Consider the following 24,606-nt stretch of genomic DNA (forward strand, 5'->3'; position numbering starts at 1 on the left):
ACTTTACATGTTGCGTTTATATTTTTGTTCGGTATAGTTTTACAGAGTGGAGTATTGTTATACAATGACAAACTAACAAATATCAAAAAATCTCCTCCTCTCCTCTATCTCTAGGCTGAGAACAGAGTGTGTCTGTACGAGGCAGGGAAGACCGTGCTGTGTTACGAGGATAAGGTAGACGCTCTGTCCCTCCAGCCCTCCAGCCTGCAGATCCTGTTCGGGCCACTAGGGGGCTTACAGAGCTCCGTGGGTAGCAGTCAGGGAAGCAGCTCTGGGACCACTGAGGCCAGCGAAGGAAGCCACGAGACAGGAGACTCCGGTCACTACTCCAACGAAGAGATGAGCAACGAGAGTGAGATTGAGTAACCCGTCCACAGCTACGTTCGGGCCGTAATTCCAGGCATGCGTCCTTCGGGTCGGAGTTGGATGACAGCTCAACTCCAGAGGATGAAGAGTGTTTTAGAAGTGGAGGAAGAAGGAAAGCCTGGTTTTAAAGTGGAATCTGAGGTGACGACACCAAGCCAACCCTTACCATCATCACCATCACCTCCACCGGCCTGGTTATGACACTGTCCAGCAGCCCTCACGTCCCTGTTCCCTCTCAGCTGAGGAAACTGCTTATCCTGCCCAGGGCACGGTCCAGTCAGCAGGCTCCTCCTGACGATATGCTACCCAGCCTGAATGTGACTTATCTACAGCTGAAGCTGCCCACTTCTCTCCCTTCTTGGCCTCTTGAAAACAGGTCCTTGGGCATAGAACATACGAGGAGTTATGAGGAGGGATCAGGAAGTTGAAGATTGAAGAGGAAACAGGTGTTTTCTTCAGGTCTACCTCAGGATATTTGTAAATTAATGTTGTTGTTTTCCTGTTTCATTTTGATCTCATTTTCAGTCTGTCTGGTTTTCGTCTGTGTGTCTGTTCGGTCTTTAGGGCTGGTTTTTGAACACAGATTAAGCCTTGTCCTGGATTGGTGACAGGTATGTTATGGGATCCTGAAAAACATGTTTAGTGATATTCTCCATTCAAAGTGGCTTCTTTGTACAGGACCAGGCTTAATCTGTGTCCAGGGAAACGAGTCCTTAATGTCTGTTCTAAACCAAAGCTCACGCCAAAAATGAATGTTCAAAAGAATGTCAAGAAATCTATTGCTATTGTGATACATTATCTAATATGTTAATGTTGATTTATTTCTTCCACTGAAATAGAGGGTGTAGTTGGTGACCACTCATTGCTGATTGTCTACCTCAGTGACTCTGATTGTATATAGTGCTGCCTCATCTTAACGGTATATTGTGCAGTGCTGTAAAAAGTACTACCTCATCTTAACAGTATATTGTGCAGTACTGTATATAGTACTACCTCATCTTAACGGTATATTGTGCAGTACTGTATATAGTACTACCTCATCTTAACAGTATATTGTGCAGTATTTCCCCATAACTCAGGGAATGAAATTGAAAACATTTAAAAGCCATGTCTAACCTGCATTAATATCTTGCAGGACTTATAAAGGCTTAATTTGTTTAGAAGTTTTGTGAAAATTCCTTTTGAATTATTAGATGTTTTTTTACAAGGTTGGAAAAGCTTTTAAGTTTTGAATGATGAGTCTCTTCAGTATAGTTCTACTATTTAAGTGCATTAGATATCATCAGTCTCTATTTGAGTAAGATCAAGTAACCAAAAATAAACATTTAACTGGCATTTCCAGTCCTTAAAAGCTTTAAAATGGCCTCACAACGTGGAAAAGGGCTATGCAGATGACCGTAGATATAGAGATCCAAAGAAAGGTATCCAAAGAAAGAGTTGTTCGCCTATAAGTAAACAAAACCTCAAAAGCAACAACAATAACAAAAAATTATACATGCAATAGGCACACAGATTTTGCCAAAATCATGGATTCTATGTACAACCGTTTCCACAGAGTTCTACAAGGAACTCAAAAGGGTTCTACCTGGAACCCAAAAAGGTTCTACCTTGAACCAAAAAGGGTTAACCTATCAGGACAGCCATGGAACCCTTTTGGAACCCTTTTTTCTAAGAGTGTATGTCTATTCCTCTTTGAGTTGAATGAATTTCTTATTGTACATTTTTATACCTGGTTGAAAGCTTTAACTCTTTGTCTGTCTTTCAGACAATTGTTCTCCGTTTGCATTCTATCTAAATCACTGATACTAAACGCAGCAGTGACACATATGTCCCACTGAGCAAAAACTGGTTCAATCAGTGTTTCCACAACAAAAATGCAATGCGATAACATTGAATCAATGTGAAAAACTGATTGGATTTGAAAAAAAGTCATCGCTGTAAGAGAATTTCATATTTTTTCAGCTTTTAACCTAAGTCCAATGACATGGCGACATTTTTTGGTTTATTTCATGTTAGTTCACAACTCAACCAGATGTAATTCAAAACTAGACGTTGAAGTGACGTCTGTGCCCAGTGGGGCGCTATCGGATGCCTTCTATCTAGATCATTGATGCTAAAAGCAGCGGTGACACAGATGTGCTATTAGATGCCAAAGAGTTGTCTACTTCCTCAAATGGGGAGGACTGATGGGTCCTTCAGATTGATCCTTGGAATAATGTAATTTGAAGCCAGGGTTGGGATCTGTTCCATTTCAAATGTCAATTATGGGAGTAAACTGACATTCCAATTCCAATGCTTTTCAATGAGCAAAGTTGGCATTTTGAATTTTTGTTAACTTCCAGAATTGACTGAATTGGAATGGAATTGAGTCCAACCCTGACAGTAGTTGCTGCTCACACAGGACCAAAGAATCCAGTCAGTGTATTGACAGTGATAGTGGGTGGATGATGATTTTTTATTTTGGGGGATTTTTCATCCATCAACCAGATTCTAACCTGGCTACTACGATATTCTGTATTCTAACCTGACTAATACTATATTCTATATTTCAGTGTGACAATACGACAAGGATTCTGACTATCAAATCGATAACGACTGTGTGAAGAGCAATATAATCAAGTTTTATATCTTTGAAAAACAAATAATCTTAACCAAAGAATAATTTAAAGTCACTGTTGTTTATTCATTTGGTTTGACATTTTTTACGTAACAGTATTTGCATAATGTGATATGTTTTTATGATTTTGATTCACTGGAAAGGGCATTTTATAGTCGATTCGTGGTGATGCCAAGTTCCATTTTGTATAGAGCGGCTTGAGAGGTCAAAAAGTGTTCAGTTTAGTTGTTGATGTGATTTCACCTTAAAGATCTTAAAAGTTAACTTTGGGACTTTTAAAAGATTTGTTATTGTTTTGTTCTTTTAGGATAATTTTATTGAGTGTTAACGCATATTTTTCACAGATGGATATAAGAAAAGATTGGTCTATTTTCCCTCTGTCTGTGTTCTCAGAGCCTGTGCCAGTGGCAGGTTAGTCAGTGAGCCTGTTGCCAGTGCAGGACACCAATTGAACATTTTGAATGTGTTGCTTATTTTTATTATTTGACAATTTTTAAAAATAATTTCCTGCTTTTGTAATGCATATTTACCATACCATATCATTTATAATGTTTTTCTCTCAATTGTTAAAACAAAGGTGTTTCTGTGTTACAATGCACAAGCCAAACGGTTTGGTCCTCTCAAGATTGTCTCATCATTTGAATAAAACAGTTCCTGAAAAACTATTCCTGTCTGGTGCAGTGGTGCTGTTGTGTTGTGTGGTAGTGTTTTTTGTAATTCTCAGTTGATGTGGATGAGATATAATGAGGACATTGTTTCACCTCAATGTAAAAAAATAAATAAAATACACAGTATACAGCATTGACTGATATGTGGGTAAGGCTCCATCCCAAATAGCACCCTATTCCAGATGTAGTGCACTACTTTAGACCAGGACCCTATGGGGGATAGGGTGCACTACTTTTGATTCTTCAGTTTGGCTTGTGCCCTACTTTTGAGCAGGGCCAATTGGGGATAGGGTGCACTACTTTTGACCAGGGCCAATGGGGAATAGGGTGCACTACTTTTGACCAGAGCCCATAGTTGCCCTATTTTTTTGTGGAAGAATTATTTGCAATGTAAACAAATTTGCTATTCAAATTTCAGCAGATATAAATAGGTAATCTGTGAATTGTTAAAAACTTCTTCGGGATTGGTGCCCGTCCACGGGACGTTGAGCTAGCGTAGGCTAATGCGATTAGCATGAGGTTGTAAGTAACAAGAAAATTTCCCAGGACATAGTCATATCTGATATTGGCAGAAAGCTTAAATTCTTGTTAATCTAACTGCACTGTCCAATTTACAGTAGCTATTACAGTGAAATAATTCCATGCTATTGTTTGAGAAGAGTGCACAATTTTGAACATGAAAAGTTATTAATAAACAAATTAGGCACATTTGGGCAGTCTTGATACTACATTTTGAACAGAAATGCAATGGTTCACTGGATTAGTCTAAAACTTTGCACAGACACTGCTGCCATCTAGTGGCCAAAATCTAAATTGCACCTGGGCTGGAATAATACACTATGGCCTTTATCTTGCATTTCAAATAAGATGGTACAAAAAAATACAAAAGAACGGTCGTTTTTTTTCTTTGTATTATCTTTTACCAGATCTATTGTGTTATATTCTCCGACATTCCTTTCACATTTCCACGAACTTCAAAGTGTTTCCAGTCAAATGGTACCAAGAATATGCATATCCTTGCTTCAGGGCCTGAGCTACAGGCAGTTAGATTTGGGTATGTCATTTTAGGCAAAAATTTCAAAAAGGGGCAGATCCTTAAGTTAAAGCTAGAATCCTTAGGTGCTACATCCATTTTTGGACTTGTAAATTAATAATATATGCCCATTTATTCTTGAAGAATGTAACTTATAAATGACTCATGGCCTTAGTTTAACTGTCAAAGTGGCATTATGTTAAAAATGTATATACAGTACGAGTCAATAGTTTGGACACACCTACTCATTCAAGAATTTGTCTTTATTTTTACAATTTTCAAAATGTTTGAATGATAGTGAAGACATCAAAGCTATGCAATAACACATATGGAATCATGTAGTAACCAAAAAAGTGTTAAACAAATCTAGATAGATTTTAGATTTTAGATTCTTCAAAGTAGGCACCCTTTGCCTTGATGACAGCTTTGCACACTCTTGGCATTCTCTCAACCAGCTTCATGAGGAATGCTTTTCCAGCAGTCTTTTTATTTTTTATTTTTTTTATTTCACCTTTATTTAACCAGTTAGGCAAGTTGAGAACAAGTTCTCATTTACAATTGCGACCTGGCCAAGATAAAGCAAAGCAGTTCGACACATACAACAACACAGAGTTACACATGGAGTAAAACAAACATACAGTCAATAATACAGTAGAAAAATAAGTCTATATACAATGTGAGCAAATTAGGTGAAATAAGGGAGGTAAAGGCAAAAAAAGGCCATGGTGGTGAAGTAAATACAATATAGCAAGTAAAACACTGGAATGGTAGATTTGCAGTGGAAGAAAGTGCAAAGTAGAAATAGAAATAATGGGGTGCAAAGGAGCAAAATAAATAAATACAGTAGGGGAAGAGGAAGTTGTTTGGGCTAAATTATAGATGGGCTATGTACAGGTGCAGTAATCTGTGAGCTGCTCTGACAGCTGGTGCTTAAAGCTAGTGAGGGAGATAAGTGTTTCCAGTTTCAGAGATTTTTGTAGTTCGTTCCAGTCATTGGTAGCAGAGAACTGGAAGGAGAGGCGGCCGAAGGAGGAATTGGCTTTGGGGGTGACCAGAGAGATATACCTGCTGGAGCGCGTGCTACAGGTGGGTGCTGCTATGGTGACCAGCGAGCTGAGATAAGGGGGGACTTTACCTAGCAGGGTCTTGTAGACGACCTGGAGCCAGTGGGTTTGGCGACGAGTATGAAGCGAGGGCCAGCCAACGAGATAATACAGGTCGCAGTGGTGGGTGGTATATGGGGATTTGGTGACAAAACGGATGGCACTGTGATAGACTGCATCCATTTTATTGAGTAAGGTATTGGAGGCTATTTTGTAAATGACATCGCCGAAGTCGAGGATCGGTAGGATGGTCAGTTTTACAAGGGTATGTTTGGCAACATCAGTGAAGGATGCTTTGTTGCGAAATAGGAAGCCAATTCTAGATTTAACTTTAGATTGGAGATGTTTGATGTGAGTCTGGAAGGAGAGTTTACAGTCTAACTAGACACCTAGGTATTTGTAGTTGTCCACATATTCTAAGTCAGAACCGTCCAGAGTAGTGATGATGGACGGGCGGGCAGGTGCAGGCAGCGATTGGTTTAAGAGCATGCATTTAGTTTTACTTGTATTTAAGAGCAGTTGGAGGTCACGGAAGGAGAGTTGTGTGGCATTGAAGCTCGTCTGGAGGGTTGCTAACACAGTGTCCAAAGAAGGGCCAGAAGTATACAGAATGGTGTCGTCTGCGTAGAGGTGGATCAGAGACTCACCAGCAGCAAGAGCAACATCATTGATGTATACAGAGAAGAGAGTCGGCCCAAGAATTGAACCCTGTGGCACCCCCATAGAGACTGCCAGAGGACCGGACAACAGGCCCTCTGATTTGACACACTGAACTCTATCAGAGAAGTAGTTGGTGAGCCAGGCGAGGCAATCATTTGAGAAACCAAGGCTATTGAGTCTGCCGATGAGGATGTGGTGATTGACAGAGTCGAAAGCCTTGGCCAGGTCAATGAATACGGCTGCACAGTATTGTTTCTTATCAATGGAGGTTACGATATTGTTTAGGACCTTGAGCGTGGCTGAGGTGCACCCATGACCAGCTCTGAAACCAGATTGCATAGCGGAGAAGGTGCGGTGGGCTTCGAAATGGTCGGTAATCTGTTTGTTGACTTGGCTTGCGAAGACCTTAGAAAGGCAGGGTAGGATAGATATAGGTCTGTAGCAGTTTGGGTCAAGAGTGTCCCCCCCCTTTGAAGAGGGGGATGACCGCAGCTGCTTTCCAATCCTTGGGAATCTCAGATGACACGAAAGAGAGGTTGAACAGGCTAGTAATAGGGGTTGCAACAATTTCGGCAGATAATTTTAGAAAGAAAGAGTCCAGATTGTCTAGCCCGGCTGATTTGTAGGGGTCCAGATTTTGCAGCTCTTTCAGAACATCAGCTGACTGGATTTGGGAGAAGGAGAAATGGGGAAGGCTTGGGCGAGTTGCTGTGGGGGGTGCAGTGCTGTTGACCGGGGTAGGGGTAGCCAGGTGGAAAGCATGGCCAGCCGTGGAAAAATGCTTATTGAAATTCTCAATTATAGTGGATTTATCAGTGGTGACAGAACCCACTGCACTATCCTCAGTGCAGTGGGCAGCTGGCAGGAGGTGCTCTTATTCTCCATGGACTTTACAGTGTCCCAGAACATTTTTGAGTTTGTGTTGCAGGAAGCAAATTTCTGCTAGAAAAAGCTAGCCTTGGCTTTTCTAACTACCTGTGTATATTGGTTTCTAACTTCCCTGAAAAGTTGCACATCACGGGGGCTGTTCGATGCTAATGCAGAACGCCACAGGATGTTTTTGTGTTGGTTAAGGGCAGTCAGGTCTGGAGAGAGCCAAGGGCTATATCTGTTCCTGGTTCTAAATTTCTTGAATGGGGCATGCTTATTTAAGATGGAGAGGAAGGCATTTAAAAAAAATAACCAGGCATCCTCTACTGACGGGATGAGGTCAATATCCTTCCAGGATACCCGGGCCAGGTCGATTAGAAAGGCCTGCTCGCTGAAGTATTTCAGGGAGCGTTTGACAGTGATGAGTGGAGGTTGTTTGACCGGTGACCCATTATGGATGCAGGCAATGAGGCAGTGATCGCTGAGATCTTGGTTGAAAACAGCAGAGGTGTATTTAGAGGGCAAGTTGGTTAGGATGATATCTATGAGGGTGCCCGTGTTTATGGCTTTGGGGTGGTACCTCGTAGGTTCATTGATCATTTGTGTGAGATTGAGGGCATCAAGCTTAGATTGTAGGATGGCTGGGGTGTTAAGCATGTCCCAGTTTAGGTCACCTAGCAGCACGAGCTCTGAAGATAGATGGGGGGCAATCAGTTCACATATGGTGTCCAGAGCACAGCTGGGGACAGAGGGTGGTCTATAGCAGGCGGCAACGGTGAGAGACTTGTTTTGAGAGAGGTGGATTTTTAAAAGTAGAAGTTCAGATTGTTTGGGTACAGACCTGGATAGTAGATCAGAACTTTGCAGGCTATCTCTGCAGTAGATTGCAACACCGCCCCCTTTGGCCATTCTATCTTGTCTGAAAATGTTTTAGTTAGGGATGGAGATTTCAGAGTTATTGGTGGTCTTCCTACGCCAGGATTCAGACACGGCTAGGACATCCGGGATGGCAGAGTGTGCTAAAGCAGTGAATAAAACAAACTTAGGGAGGAGGCTTAAGTCATCAAAAGAGAGCGCCTGGGGAATAGGAGTGGAGCTAGGCACTGCAGGGCCTGGATTCACCTCTACATCGCCAGAGGAACAGAGGAGGAGCAGGATAAGGATTCGGCTAAAAGCTTGAAGGAGTTCCCACATATGCTGAGCACTTTTTGGCTGCTTTTCAAATAGCCCTTACACAGCCTGGAGGTGTGTTGGGTCATTGTCCTGTTGATAAACAAATGATAGTCCCACTAAGCGCAAACCAGATGGGATGGCGTTTCGCTGCAGAATGCTGTGGTAGCTATGTTGGTTGAGTGTGCCTTGAATTCTAAATAAATCACTGACAGTGTCACCAGCAAAGCACCCACACACCATCAGACCTCCTCCTCCATGCTTCACGGTGGGAAACACATTCCGAGATCATCCGTTCGATCTACTCTGCGTCTCACAAAAACACGGCGGTTTGAACCAAAAATCTCAAATTTGGACTCATCAGATCAAAGGACAGATTTCCACCGGTCTAATGTCCATTGCTCGTGTTTCTTGGCCCAAGCAAGTATCTTCTTATTGGTGTCCTTTAGTAGTGGTTTCTTTGCAGCAATTTGACCATGAAGGCCTGATTCACGCGGTCTCCTCTGAACAGTTGATGTTGAGATGTGTCTGTTACTTGAACTCTGTGAGGTGCAATCTGAGGTGCAGTTAATTACTGATTTCTGAGGCTGGTAACTCTAATGAACATGTCCTCTGCAGCAGAGGTAACGCTGGGTCTTCCTTTCCTGTGGCGGTCCTCATGAGAGCCAGTTTCATCATAGTGCTTGATGGTTTTTGCGACAGCACTTAAAGACACTTTCAAAGTTCTTTACATTTTCCAGATTGACTGACCTTCATGTCTTAAAGTAATGATGGACTGTCGTTTCTCTTTGCTTATTTGAGCTGTCCTTGCCATAATATGGACTTGGTCTTTTACCAAATAGGGCTATCTTCTTTATACCACCCATACCTTGTCACAACACAACTGATTGGCTCAAACGCATTTAGAAGAAAGTCAATTCCACAAATGAACTTTTAACAAGGCACACCTGTTAATTGAAATGCATTCCAGGTGACTACTTCATGAAGCTGGTTGAGAGAATGCCAAGAGTGTGCAAAGCTGTCATCAAGGCAAAGGGTGGCTACTTTGAAGAATCTCAAATATAAAACATATTTTGATTTGTTTAACACATCTTTTTTGACATCTTCACTATTATTCTACAATGTAGAAAACAGTGAAAATAAAAGAAAACCCCTTGAATGAGTAGGTGTGTCCAAACTTTTGATTGGAACTGTATATATATTTCAAATACATGTAAGATAAATACTACCCATCTAATTATGTGTTGCTCACTATAAAAATAAATTTTAGGGATTACTTTGAAGAAGAAAGGGTCCAATATATTCCAAAGGGCCCCGGAGCTCCCCCATCGTCTCGTGTTTTACAACGTTCTACAATCTGCTGCAACACAGAAGAAAAAAAAGTGAGGGAGCGACTTTAGAGAGTGGTGCGAACCAGTTCAAACATACGGCCATTGTTGTATGGGCTAGCCATATATGTGCTGTGTCTGCACTGCAGTTTTGTTGGTGTGCAAGTTTAACCTCTCGTCAGTTTTGTAGAAAAACTGATATTTACATACTTTTTTTTGGCCATGTCCGAGGAGATTGAAGGAACAAGGCCCGCCATCGATGAGGCAACCCACAAGGAACAGCAGGTCAGATTTGAATTATTTTGATGCTAGCAAGCTAGGGTAATGCTAATGCTACATTGCCAGTAGCTTGCTAGCCATGATAATTGTCAAATATGGATGTCTAAGCAGCATTTTAATTAGCTACCAACTTGGTTAGTGTATTTCAAATGTATCATCACCGTGCATAATTATTATTTTAGTTATCAAGATGAGTTAGCGCGTTAAAGTTAACTACCAACACAAGTCTTTCTCAATTTACCGCTAGTTAGCGCTGTATGTTGGCTAACCAGCTAGCTAACTATATGTTGTCCATATTGTTTTGTCTACGTGCGTTCATGCTTGCAGCTAAGCTACTTCTTTTTTTTGCCACACTGCTACTACGCAGAAGGCTAACGTTGTGTGCTGCTAGCTAGTAAACTAACCCCAACCGTTAGATAATCAAACCAAGGGACATCCTTTTCTCTGAGAATCATAGCTAGTAGTTAAACTAACCATGACTTGTCAACCACGAGATTGATAAAACGATATTGCTGCCTGAACTATAATGGTACTAACGTCATGACATTAACGTTAAATCACCCCATCTCTCCATGCGTGTTTATACTGTGTATTGTGTGTTCTTCTGCCAACACAGGAGATTGATGATAACGTGATCAGTCCAGAGAAGGCAGAGGAGGTGAAACTGAAGGCCAGGTACCCTCATCTTGGAGCCAAGCCTGGGGGCTCTGACCTGCTCCGGAAACGCCTTCAGAAAGGGGTATGTGTTTTTCTTCTTCAGAGCGATTCATTGTTTAATAGTCACATGTACAGGGTTGCACGTGTGATTGCAGGGTACATTGGACTCCCTAGTGGCGCAGTGGTCTAAGGATTTTTATCTCAGTGCTAGAGGTGTCGCTACAGGCACCCTGGTTTGAATCCAGGCTGTCTCACAACCGACCGTGATTGGGAGTCCCATAGGGCGGTGCACAATTGGCCCAGCGTCGTCTGGGTTTGGCCAGGGTAGGCCATCATTGCAAATAAGAATTTGTTCTTAATTGACTTGCCTAGTTAAAAGGTTAAATAAAAATACTCGTTGGGTCTGAGCTCCAACATGCAGCACTAAGTGAAATTAAAATGGTAATTTAAAAAAAAAATAGAAATAGCACTGTCTGCATCATAACAGCTGTAGCAGTGGTGAATACATGTTCATTGGGGTGGAGGCAGATTAAAGACTGTTGAGGGGGTGATGACCATAGAGGGATCAGCAGGAAGAGTAAAGACTGTTGATAGGGTGGGGTGGGAATGACCATAGGGGGAACAGCATGATCATTGAGGGGTTGTGGGGACCAAGTTAAATAAATACAATAAAAAATGTCTAATAAAACAATTATATGTAATGTGTGTGTGTGTATAACAACTGCAACAGTGATGAATGTCGTTGGGGTGGGGACAGAGTAAAAGTCAGTTGTGGAGAAGTGTCCATAGTGGGTGCAGCATGTAAGGTAAGTGACTTGAATGGGTGTGGGGGGGAAATTCTCAAGCTGTCCCTCATACCATCACGGTCACCAAATCATCCCCAGCTTACAATTGGCTCATTCATCCCCCTCCTCTCCCCTGTAACTATTCCCCAGGTCGTTGCTGTAAATGAGAATGTGTTCTTAGTCAACTTACCTGGTAAAATAAATAATGTCCATAGGAGGGGGAAGCAGGTAGCTGACTAGTGGTGGCTATTCAGCAGTCTTGAGGGTAGAAACTATTAGCCAGTCTTCCAGTTTTTGCCATGATGCTCTTGTACTGCCTCCTGAGTGATTGGAGCGGGGAGAACAGGGCGTGGTTGGGGTCCCTGATGATCTTCTTGGCATTCCTGCCACACCTGGTGATGTAGGTGTCCTGTAGGGCAGGCAGTGTGCACCCAATGGTGTGTTCGGCTGCACGTATCACCCTCTGAGGAGCCTTGCGGTCCACGGCCGAGGAGGTGCTGTACCGACAGTAGGCTCTCGGGGTGGTGCTCCTATAGAACACTGAGGGTCCTAGGGGACAGGCCGAATATCTTCAACATCCTGAGGTTGAAGAGTCGCTGTTGTGCCATCTGCACCACCGTGTCCGTGTAGTTAGACTAGGAGACACATCTGTCTGTGCCCTTGAGCAAGGCACTTAATCCTAATTGCTTCGTTGAGGGAGAAGTGGTTTACCTGGCACCACGCAGTCAGAGAGCATACAGGGAGGAGGTAGGCAGTCTCGTCGTTGTTGGTAATCAGGTCTACTACTGTCGTGTCGTCAGCAAACTTGATGATGGAGTTAGAACCGTGGGAGGCCGCGCAGTCGTGAGTATACAGGAGGGGGCTGAGGACGCACTCTTGTGGGGCCCCGTGTTGAGATTCAGTGTCGAGGAGATAATTCTGCGTACCTTCACCACCTGGGGGGTGGCCTGTCAGGAAGTCCAGGACCCAGTTGCATAGGGAGGAGTTCAGACCCTGGGCCATGAGCTTTGTAATGAGTTTATAGAACACTATGGTATTGAAGGCTGAGCTGTAGTCAATGAACAGCATCCTCACACATTCATTCCTTTTGTCCAGGTGGGTGACTGCAGTGCAATGGCGATTGCGTTGTCCATGGATCTGTCAGGGCGGTAGGCAAATTGGAGAGGGTTGAGTGTGTTGGGGAGGGGAGGGAGGAGGTGATATGGTCTCTGACCAGCCTCTTGAAGCACTTCATGATGATGGAAGTGAGTTCTACAGGTCGGTAGTCATTCAGTTCTCTTTCTTGGGCACAGGGATGATAGTGGACATCTTGAAGCAGGTGGGTATAGAGGCCTGAGCTAGGGAGAGATGTCTGACAACAGCCAGCTAGTCTGCTCATGCTCTGAGGGCACGGCTAGGGATGCCGTCTGGGCCAGCAGCCTTGCAAGGGTTAACCCGTTTGAGTGACATCTATGTCCTCAGTGGAGACCGTGAGCGTGTAACCCACGTTGTCATCGGGTGCCCTCCTCTGCAGCTCAGGGTCATTGTGCTCGAATCGTGAGAAAAAGGTTTTAAGCTACTCTGGTAGGGTGGCGTTGGTGACCGCGATGTGGCTGGCTTTCTTAAGAGCCCCTGCCACATACTGCCTTGTGTCCGACCCACTGAATTGCTCCTCCACATTGTCCCTATACTTGTGTTTCGCCATCTTGATCGATCTGTGTAGGTCATATTTGTACAGTTTAACCAAACAATTGTCCCCGGTAACCTTGCCCTGTTTATAAGCAGCATCTGTCTCTTTCAGTTTTCCTACAAGGCTGCTATCGATCCGCATTTGTTGATTTGTGAACGTTTTGAAGATGCTATCGGTATCACGTCATTTATGCTTTTAAAAAAAAATGTTTTATTAATCCGGTGACAGTCTGCGTATTCATGTTATCTCCAGAGGCGACCTGGAACACATTCCAGTCCATGTGATCAAAGCAGTCTTTGAGTGTGAATTCTGATTGGTCAGACCAACGATGTACAGACCTGACCACTGGAACTTCCCTCTTGATTTTTTTATTTAACCTTTATTTAACCAGGTAGGCCAGTTGAGAACAAGTTCACATTTACAACTGCGACCTGGCCAAGATAAAGCAAAGCAGTGCATTAAAAACAACAGAGTTACACAAAAACAAACGTACAGTCAATAACACAAATCTATGTTCAATATGTGCAAATGTAGAAGAGTAGGGAGGTAAGGCAATAAATAGGCCATAGAGGCGAAATAATTACAATTTAGCATTAACACTGGAGTGATCGATGTGCAAGTAGAGATACTGGGGTGGAAAAAAGCAAGAGGATAAATAACAATATGGGGATGAGGTAGTTGGGTGTGCTATTTACAGACTGGCTGTGTACAGGTTCAGTGGTCGGTAAGCTGCTCTGACAGCTGATGCTTAAAGTTAGAGGGAGATATAAGACTCCAGCTACAGTGATTTAAAAAAATAAAATTGCAAATCGTTCCAGTCATTGGCAGCAGAGAACTGGAAGGAAAGGCGGCCAAAGGAAGTGTTGGCTTTGGGGATGACAATCTATTATGCCCCTATGGTTGTGCCCTACAAACACTTTGGTAGCTGTAGATGCGCTGAACATGTAAACTATATTATTTTCACTTTACATTCACCTACTTGCGCAGCAATGCAGTTTGTTACGGAATCATTCTCGTGCTTTTATAGGCATCCGTTTTTCTTTTCTGGGAAAGAGAGTCAAACACAGACTTCTCTGAACCCAAAACACATTTTTAAAGGCTGTACTATGAATGTGATAAATCATAAAATTACCTTTTATTTGAATTTTTTTAAAATCACAATTCAGAGATGGCCTTTTGTATAGTCACTAGGAGGCAACGCAGTTCAATCTACTGTAGTCATGGCTACTAGACTGCGCACACCTTACTGCTGTCCCCCCACCCACTCAGCAACGATGGTAGATTTTATGAAGTTTTTAGGTTCTCTGCTGTGTGCCTCTCCTCCATGTTGTCGGTATGTACTTCATGTCCCACTTCTCATCAATATGATGGCTTGTTGCTGTGATGTATGACAGCGTGTTCATAGATGTCCAACAATCTGTTGTTAATGCCACGTATTGTGTGAGAGCTCGCGCTTTGTCCATTGTACAATTTCTCCATCCGGGCCTTCGCATTTTTAAGACATGGCATCTTGTAGTCGTTCTAGATACAGTGCATTCAGAAAGTATTAACACCCCCTAAACCTTTACCATATTTTGTTACGTTACAGCCTTATTAAAAAATGTATTAGAATTTTATTTATTTAATCCATCTACACACTACCCCATAATGACAAAGCAAAAACAGTTTTTTAATACATTTTTGCAAATGTATATGAAAATAAACAGATACCTTATTTACATAAGTATTCAGCCCCTTTGCTATGAGACTCTAAATTGAGCTCGGGTGCATCCTGTTTCCATTGATCATCCTTGAGATGTTTCTAAAACTGGATTGGAGTCCACCTGTGGTAAATTCAATTGATTGGACATGATTTGGAAAGGCACACACCTCTCTATATAAGGTCCCACAGTTGACAGTGCACGTCAGAGCACAGATCTGGGGAAGGGTACCAAAACATTTCTGCAGCATTGAAGGTGTCCAAGAACACAGTTGCCTCCATCATTCTTAAATGGAAGAAGTTTGGAACCACCAAGAGCTGGCCGACCGGCAAAACTGAGCAATCGGGGGAGAAGGGCCTTGGTCAGGGAGGTGACCAAGAACCCGATGGTCACTCTGACAGAGCTCCAAAGTTTCTCTGTGGAGATGGGAGAACCTTCCAGAAGGACAACCATCTCTGCAGCACTCCACCAATCAGGCCTATATGGTAGTGGCCAGACGGAAGCCACTCCTCAGTAAAAGGAACATGACAGCCTGCTTGGAGTTTGCCAAAAGGCACCTATAGGACTCAGACTATGAGAAACAAGATTCTCTGGTCTGATGAAACCAAGATTGAACTCTTTGTGACGGAATGCCAAGCGTCACGTCTGGAGGAAACCTGGCACCATCCATACGGTGAAGTGTGGTGGTGGCAGCATCGTGCTGTGGGGATGTTTTTCAGCAGCATGGACTGGGAGACTAGTCAGGATCAAGGGAAAGATGACTTGAACCCAATTGAACAAGTCGGGAGAGACCTGAAAATAGCTGTGCAGCGACGCTTCCCATCCAACCTGACAGAGCTTGAGAGGATCTGCAGAGAAGAATGGGAGAAACTCCCCCAAAATACCCAAGAAGACTCAAGGCTGTAATTGCTGCCAAAAGGTGCTTCAACAAAGTACTGAGTAAAGCGTCTGAATGCTTATTTAAATGTGATATTTTTTTACTTTATTTTTTACATTTGCAAGCATTTCTAAAAATCTGTTTTTGCTTTGTAATTTTGGGGTATTGTGTGTAGATTGATGAGGGGGGGAAACAATTTAATCCATTTTAGAATACGGCTGTTACGTAACAAAATGTGGAATAAGTCAAGGGGTCTGATTACTTTCCGAATGCAGTGTATGCCATCAGGGCATTGAAGCCCACATCCTCAACCATATCATATTGCATATCAACTGCAATCATTTCTGTAGTCAGCGCTGTGATTTTCTCACTCTGTCCCTTATCGAACTGCTGCTAGCAACGGGTTGGGTCTCACGGTGACTCCCGTTTCAGCATTGCACCTGTACTGCCACTGTAGCAAAATTTCAGCTCTCAAAGGTTTTCATTTCACCATCTTCTCATTTAACTTTTCAAGGTATTTCCATACAGGACGTCACTGCTGTTGTTTCCCTGTCTCACTCAGCCATTTTTTTCCCCCCAACTGTTAACGACGATGACGTGCAGAGCGCTTTATATCCGTGGCAAATAATTTTAAAGATGCATATCTTCTCCTTACATACCTCCTCCTACTAATGTTACAGCATTGTTGCATTAGGTATTTAAATGTTTCCCTTTATGATGATCTGGACCTGTTAGTGGTAGTTTTGTAATAACTGCACTGTGAATTTAATTTTGGTTTAAAAAAAAAAAAATGTTGGTTAGTGGATTTTTCTAAATTTTAACAATCCCAATTTGGTTTTTAAAGGTTCACATCCTTAGACCTGTACCATAGCTAATCTGTGTTTTTGTTTTGTGTGTCTACAGCAAAAGTTCTTTGACTCTGGGGACTACAACATGGCCAAGGCTAAGGTGAAGAACAAGCAGCAGCTGCCTGCAGTGACGCCGGCTGAGAAGGCAGAGATAACCGGGGACCACATCCCCACACCCCAGGACATCCCCCAGAGGAAGCCCTCTATCGTGGCTAGCAAACTGGCTGGCTGAGTGGGTTGATGGAACTAGGAACTTTGGAACTGTTTTGTTCTGTTACCATTCCATCGCTCGCTCGCTCTTGTTCTCTCTCTGAGCCGGTCTCAATTAGTTCCCTATGTCTACCGCTTGGCACTAACCCTTCAATGCATGCATATTTTGCTGGCCCTTCCACCATATTCCTCACATTTGTTCAAACATTGAAGAGGTAGGGGGGGGGGGCAAAGGGGAAGAGGTAAGGGGGCTCAAGGGGAATGGGGTGGGGCCTTTGGGAAGGGTTATGGCGCCAATGGGTTTGACCATGGAGAAGGGTTAGGGAGCCAAGGGGTAGGGAGCCGTGGGGGGGGGGGTTAGGGAGCTGTGGGAGAAGGAGCCATGGGGTAGGGAGCCAAGGATAGGGGTGTGGCCATGGGGAAGGGTTAGGGAACCAATTACCTCTGTCTTCTGCCCCCTTTCTTTCATTCCTGCACCTTCTACATACAGTGCATTCAGGAAGTATTCAGACAACTTCCCTTTTTCCACATTTTGTTATGTTACAGCCTTATTCTAAAATGGATTCAATAAAAAAAAAAATGTCCTCATCAATCTACACACAATACCCCATAATGACATCACAATACCCCATAATGACAGGGGGAAACAGGTTTATAGAACTTTTTGCAAATGTGTTAAAAAAAATTTAATTTAAATACTTATTTACATATGTAATGAGACTCAATTAAGCTCAGGTGCATCCTGTTTCCATTGATCATCCTTGAGATGATTATACAACTTGATTGGAGTCCACCTGTGGTAAATTCAATTGATTGGACATGATTTGAAAGGCACACACCTGTCTATATAAGGTCCCACAGTTGAAAGTGCTTGTCAGAGCAAAAACCATGCCATGAGGTTGAAATAATTTTCTGGAGAGCTCCGAGACAGGATTGTGTCGAAGCACAGATCTGGGGAAGGGTACCAAACAATTCCTGCAACGTTGAAAGGCCCCAAGAACAGAGTGGCCTCCATCATTCTTAAATTGAAGAAGTTTGGAACCCGAGTGGCGCAGCGGTCTAAGGCACTGCATCTCCATGCAAGAGGTGTCACTACAGTCCCTGGTTCGAATCCAGGCTGAATCACCTCTGGCCGTGATTGGGAGTCCCATAGGGCAGCGCACAATTGGCCCAGCGTCGTCCAGGTTTGGCCGGGGTAGGCCGTCATTGTAAATAAGAATTTGTTCTTATCTGACGTGCCTAGTTAAATAAAATTCCTAGGGCCACCTGGCCAAACTGAGCAATTGGGCGAGAAGGGCTTTGGTCAGGGAGGTGACCAAGAACCCGATGGTCACTCTGACAGAGCTCCAGAGTTCCTCGGTGGAGATGGGAGAACCTTCCAAAAGGACAACCATCTCTGCAGCACTCCACCAATCAGGCCGCTATGGTAGTGGCCAGACGGAAGCCACTCCTCAGTAAAAGGCACATGACAGACAGCCTGCTTGGAGTTTGCCTAAAGACTCACAGACCATCGGAAACAAGATTCTCTGGTCTGATGAAACCAAGATTGAACTCTTTGGCCTGAATGTCAAGCGTCACGTCTGGTGTGGGGATGTTTTTCAGCGGCAGGGACTGGGAGACCAGCCAGATCGAGGGAAAGATGAATGGAGCAAAGTACAGAGATCCTTGATGAAAATCTGCTCCAGAGCGATCAGGACTTCAGACTGCGGCGAAGGTTCATCTTCCAACAGGACAACTACATTAAGCACACAGCCAAGACAACGCAGGAGTGGCTTCGGGACAAGTCTCTGAATGTCCTTGAGTGGCCCAGCCAGAGCCTGGACTTGAACCCAATCGAACATCTCTGGAGAGACCTGAAAATAGCTGTGCCGTGATGCTCCCAATCCAATCTGACAGAGCTTGAGAGGATCTGCAGAAAATGGGAGAAACTCCCCAAATACACGTGTGCCAAGCTTGTAGCGTCATACCCAAGAATTCTGAAGGCTGTAATCGCTGCAAAAGGTGCCCCAACAAAGTACTGAGTAAAGGGTCTGAATACTTATATACATTTCTAAAAACCTATTTTTGCTTCGTCTTTATGGGGTATTGTGTGTAGATTGATCGGGGGGGGGGGGAAACTATTTAATCCATTTTAGAATAAGGCTGTAATGTAACAAAATGCGGAAGAAGTTAAGTGGTCTGAAATACTTTCTGAATACGCTGTACAAATTCTAAAATGAAAATCAAGCAGAAATAATCTTGAGGAAAATTGCTGCCGGAGGATCACTGTCCTCGGATAGTGGTTTAAAATGAGAAGTTAAAATATATATTTTTGCAAAGTGTACTCCAGAGGGCCTATATATCTACTGTGGTGACTGATTGAAACCGTATATAGCCTATCACCATGTATCTGAGAGGACAAAGTCAATATTTTAGACATGTTTTACCTTCTATATATTCCATTTGACATTTTCAATTATGAGGTAATATTATAGAACAATCTAATTTTATCCTTCTAATTACAATTCTGATCCCACCCCTGCCTTCATAGCCTGGTCACACATCTGTTTATGCTGTCTTGCCAGCGCCAACTCTTATGGGCCAAACCAGCACAAACGGATCTGGGACCATCAGGCTAACGCCTCTTCCTCTCCAATGTCCGACGCTATGTTCTTTGTTCTGATACGTTGATTGAAAATAGCCTGTGTCACGCAGTAGCTGTTGTTAGCTAGCTAGTCATGTTCCAATGAATATTTGCAGCATTGGCTCGCCTATAGTCCTTAAAAGGCTGCTGTTGTATATTATGAATGTATATATTGGGCTCCCGAGTGGCGCAGCGGTCTAAGGCACTGCATTTCAGTGCTAGAGGCGTCACTGCAGACACCCTGGTTCTAGTCCAGGCTGTATCATAACCGGCTGTGATTGGGAGTCCCATAGGGCGGCGCACAATTGGCCCAGCGTCGTCCGGGTTCGATTTTTGGCCAGGATAGGCCGTCATTGTAAATAAGAATTTGTTCTTAACTGACTTGCCTAGTTAAATAAAATAAAAAGCAATGCATCTCTTAACAGTTATGAGCCGTAGTTTTCTCTTGGGCAATATTTGCCCATTCACTCCAGTGAGAGAATCTCTGCTTGTGTCTAAAATGGCACCCTATTCCCTATTTATAGGCCCTGGTCAAAAGTAGTGCACTACATAGAGAATAAGATGCCCTTCTCAGACGACCTCTGAACCTAGCCCAGGAATGCCTGCCTGCCACTATCTGATACTCAAGTCATTTAGGTTTAATCGTCAAGCAACTCACTTAAATGAAATGTTGGTCTGAAGGGTGTGCATGTGCATTGACTTGTCACATTATGCCATTTTTGTTTTGTAAATAAACTAGTTTTGCACAATAGCTTTGTCTGGACTTTGCCTTTTTTTAATGTTTTATTCACAATTTTTACTTGTGCTTTTTGCTTTTACACTAGCTATAATACAACTATGTCAACAAGCCTCGTTCTTTTAATATGCATGTTGATTCATCCAGTAACTCACACTGTTGGCTGTTTTTCTAAACCAAACTGTTCAAATGTAATGGAATCTTCATAGTCCAAAAGGGTTGATTTATTTTATCTACTTGACACATTTGTACTTAGACAAATCTGGGCCATATTTTTTTGATAACATCACTACGTAAATATAGTTGTTTTCAGTAGCGACCTGTCATTTTAGGGCAGAGCCCCACCTGTTTAGCATGTTATCTTGGCATTAATAAATGTCCCATCAGTTTGCAAACAATTTAAAAAAATAAAACGAATCATTGAGTTCAATAAAGCCGCAAACAAACATGGTGTCTTTTTTGCTTTCTTGAGTAAGGCAGCTCCAAAATGCAGGTGTTTCAGTCTAGCTCAGTGCTTTCTGTGGTGGGGCAGCCAGTGGAAAATACGGAGCGTAGGGGTTGGTCATGTTGTCTAGTTACACCGTGATTGGTTCAGTGTTCTGTCACTCATGGGGACACTACGTCACCGCCAAATCTAACGGTAGAGATCGAAAATTCAAGCCCCTTGGATACTGCTGTAGAGTTACATTAGAAGTGCCCATCCAAGAAGGCTCAAGGTCATTGGCCACAGATAAAATGACATCAAATGACATTTTATCTACACTAGCTTTGATTGGACTGATCATGTCAACATCATACTTTCAAAATCTTAACTAGCAAGCTAGCAGTTATCATTATGGATCACGTCATCAGTGATCTTCAGGTTTTTTTCAAAGTTCCCAGTTGTCTTGAAAGCACCATAAATCCAGAGAATGACAGTTTGATGACAAAGTTTGCTGACAAAATTTGCCCATGAAGGTCCGCCACGCCCCCTTCCTGTTCAAGTGAGCACAGCACAACAAGGTGAGTCCAAAAATGTAATGTACGCTGCTGCATAAATGATGTAATATGCCAGGGAGATATGTATACTGTAGAAAAGAAAGTAATACTAAGTGTATGTTGTGTAGTAAGCTGTTAGTAGCCCTTGTGCCTCACCATAATAATTTGGTGTATTTCCCCTCTTAATTTGGCCTACTGTTCTGACTTGGTGGTGCACATGTATCCTATAACCTGTTTTAGAAGAATGTAATCGTTGAATATTGTCAGAGCTTTCATTGTTTGCTTATATGCCCCCTTTATTTATCCTACGGTTCTGACTTGGTGTACAGGGAGAACACTGTAAGAACGGCCTATGTTCTGAATTCTGTCGCTGTACATTTTAAAAAGTGCTGAACAAGTAGTTATATTGACTATGTCCGTCCTAGCTCGCTCATTAATGTCTTAATTGAAATTACGGATTGCCTCTTATCTGCTTGTCGTCCCCTTATGCCATAGTTTGTACATCTCAATTGTCTGTAGAAACCACATTTTGACTAAGCATGTCAGCCATATCAGCTGTTTTTTTTTTATGGCAGTAAATAAAGCTGACTGAACTGTTTCACTGCCAGACGACAGGGCTCTGCTGATAACCAGGTGTAACAGTGGTAAGGTTTTGGGACTGCTGTTGGGACAGCTTTATGTAGGCCCTAACAGTTTGAGGGCACCGTTTGTCACCGTTATAGTGCAATTCATGTATTGTTTAGTGTTGTGTAGTGGCATTACTGGCATGCATCTCCCAATTTTTTTGTGAGGTTTGCCCCACCAAGATTTACATGCTAAAATCGCCACTGGTTGTTTTTTGGCTTACATATTCATTTGTAGATGATGAAAATTAGCAATACTTTTGATTGACATGAAAATCTAATAGTCTGGCTCCAGCAGATACCTCCTCAGGGCACTGACGCTGCGAAATGGTGTCAGACGATGCTAACAAGCTAGTAGCTACCTACCTACAGTAAATTGTCAGACCGAAAACATGCAAGGAAACGTGATCAGGTGAAATTATGAAAGCGAATGGAAAGAAAAATACAGCTTCTCTCTATCCAATCAGAGCAACAGAATCAACGTACAGCCCGCCCTTTTCTTTACAGACAGGCAAACTAGCCAGTTGAGATATTTAGACCGCACAAACGACTGACTCAAAGACAGTACAGTATGGTTTATAAACTGTGACTGACTTACAACAACAAAAATACTCGGATCATAATCGTATCCAGAAAATTGCCCATATCCGTTAGGATATTATTTTTGTCCGACTACTCCGCACACCTCTGCTGAATGTATCTCACCGGGGAAAGCATCCGAACGAGTCTCAGTATGTGCAGCCCATCTATCTGATGCTGTCTGGTCAAAAACAGTATGACACTGCTGTCGCCCATAGCATTAAATCCACGGGAAGTCAGCGAGCATTTTAGTTGTCACTGTATTAGACTAAGCATAGTTGGTTAGATTAAATGTTGAAGTTGAAATGGTCCTGGAATAGTGGAGGCACCACTTTATTTGTGACTTGCGGTAACTTCCTGTGGTTATAAATCAATAGTTGTTTAGTAGTCCGAAAATGTCGGTAACATTAACTTGCTTGTGTAAAGGATGTCACGCTGCTTGCACCACTGCCTTCGGATTTGTGCCATATACTTGCCGTGAACTCGTAACCTCTGCCTTGCTAGCACACGTGAAGCGTCCTACCACTGCTGCCCCCATGTGCTACACTTTGACCATGCAGCGGCTCACCGAACTGTTTATACTTTGTGGACTTCACTGGACAGTTTTGTGTTGATACAATGGTGTGGTCGAATTTCTTCTTCTTATTGTCTCAGCCTTTAGGCCTATATATATCACGCTGTCACGGCATATGAACTAACAGGTTCTAGAGCAAACAACGTAATTATCACAACACATAGATTGTAATATGCCTTCTTTTTTGGGCTTCCCTGGTGATGAGAGAGAGAGAGAGAGAGAGAGAGAAAAAAGCGAATGATGCGTGCATATTGTAATGAAACAGCAAGGGAGCAGGCACACGCACTGTCATGGGTGCAAGGTCCGATCACTTCTGACACCAGTGTAATGAAACAGCAGGGAGCAGGTCTCCAACCCTTGACCGAAGTCCAGCGCCCTATCGATTGTGCCCCAAAAGCATGCTCATGCGGCAGACTCGATATCCGTGCTAATAAACCCAGGGTCGTTACAATATCTTCAATAGCAGGTGATTTTATCTTTGTCATTTTTGTATTAATTAAGGCAGTTATATACAATAACAAAAAAAAGTGTATGCCCTCAGGCCACTACTCTACTACCACATATTTACAATGCAAAATCCACGTGTACGTGTGCGTAGAGTGCGTGTGTCTGTACCTGTGTGTGTGTTTCTTCACAGTCCCCGCAGTCATTTTGTGGGCTGAGCAAGAAGCCTATAAAGGGTTTATACAGACATTAGCAAGAGTGCGAATTACACCATGACGTTCGGGGCTGTCGCGTGCACTTCATTTTTTTTTATATGGGCCTAATAATACGACGGAATTTAAACGGTAAAATATATTTACTTTTTAATGAACACAACCAGTTATGATATTTTCATCGGATTGTCATCCAAATCACTTCAAAAAGTAGACTACCTGTGTATGTTCGTCTACTCCAAAACAATTCCAGCATCCAAACTGCATGTATACATGCGCCATTTGTTGAATGGAGCAAAACAAAAATTATAATGACGTTTAGCTATTGCTATTGATTAGGACTACATTAATTGATGCGTCTTGCAGACAAATGTAGGGTACTAAGGGGTTACAAGAACAATGTCTATTTGCTGACACAAAAAAAAGCAACATTTGGAAAATAATTAGTATGTGGATGAAGGTCGTGCTTAGACAAATAAACTATAAAGGGAAATAAATGGCTACAGTTAACACTTTCTTGACCCCCCCCAAAAAAAAGAAAAATCGGTCTTCTCATGAGAACGTCTGTATCATCCGAAAGGTTTGGCCTACTAACTAATATGACCACTCTATAGAAAGGGGAGACTCTAACGAACACGATGGTTGTTCTCCATTTTGCTCTACGGGACTCGTCAGAAGTCGGTGTAACGCTGATGCAAGGGCGCATCCCCCCAAGTTCTGAAATTAAATGTTTGTTCCCCCACCAGTTTTATCATTGCACTGTGATACAAAAAAAAAAAAAATGTATTCGGTGTGCTTTAGGACCATGCCGCCGCCTCAGAGCGGTTGAATGGCTGTTTGGAGGTTTCAGGTTTGCTGCTGCTACTGTCTATCCTGTTGCCTAGTCACTTTACCCCTACCTATATTTGTATTTATACATTTTTATTTAACCTTTATTTAACAAGGCATGTCAGTTAAGAACAAATTCTTATTTATAATGACGGCCTACCAAAAGGCA

The 24,606-nt window shown here is 42.8% G+C and overlaps 2 protein-coding genes across 2 annotated transcripts in view; both read left to right on the forward strand.

The window, feature by feature from the left end:
* The window catches only part of LOC106584738 (protogenin B), a 43,259-nt gene extending 39,611 nt beyond the window's left edge, over positions 1–3,648 (forward strand). Inside the window, 1 exon segment of the mRNA XM_045706120.1 lies at positions 115–3,648. Coding sequence (XP_045562076.1) covers positions 115–366 — 252 coding nt within the window. The 3' untranslated portion in view covers positions 367–3,648.
* Positions 3,649–9,813: 6,165 nt separating this feature from the next.
* LOC106584740 (cAMP-regulated phosphoprotein 19) lies at positions 9,814–17,571 on the forward strand. The gene is made up of 3 exons (XM_014170276.2): positions 9,814–10,100; positions 10,711–10,833; positions 16,686–17,571. The coding sequence occupies exons 1-3, from the start codon at positions 10,038–10,040 to the stop codon at positions 16,860–16,862; spliced, it is 363 nt and encodes a 120-aa protein (XP_014025751.1). The 5' UTR covers positions 9,814–10,037; the 3' UTR covers positions 16,863–17,571.
* The last annotated feature ends 7,035 nt before the right edge of the window (positions 17,572–24,606 follow it).

The sequence above is a fragment of the Salmo salar genome, chromosome ssa23 (assembly GCF_905237065.1).
Source record: "Salmo salar chromosome ssa23, Ssal_v3.1, whole genome shotgun sequence".
NCBI lineage: Eukaryota > Metazoa > Chordata > Actinopteri > Salmoniformes > Salmonidae > Salmo > Salmo salar.

Coding starts and splice junctions, on each gene's coding strand:
- LOC106584740 (XM_014170276.2), top strand. CDS start 10,038: ATGTCCGAGGAGATTGAAGGAACAAGGCCCGCCATCGATGAGGCAACC. Junction 10,101..10,710: donor CAACCCACAAGGAACAGCAG/GTCAGATTTGAA, acceptor CTGCCAACACAG/GAGATTGATGATAACGTGAT. Junction 10,834..16,685: donor GGAAACGCCTTCAGAAAGGG/GTATGTGTTTTT, acceptor GTGTGTCTACAG/CAAAAGTTCTTTGACTCTGG.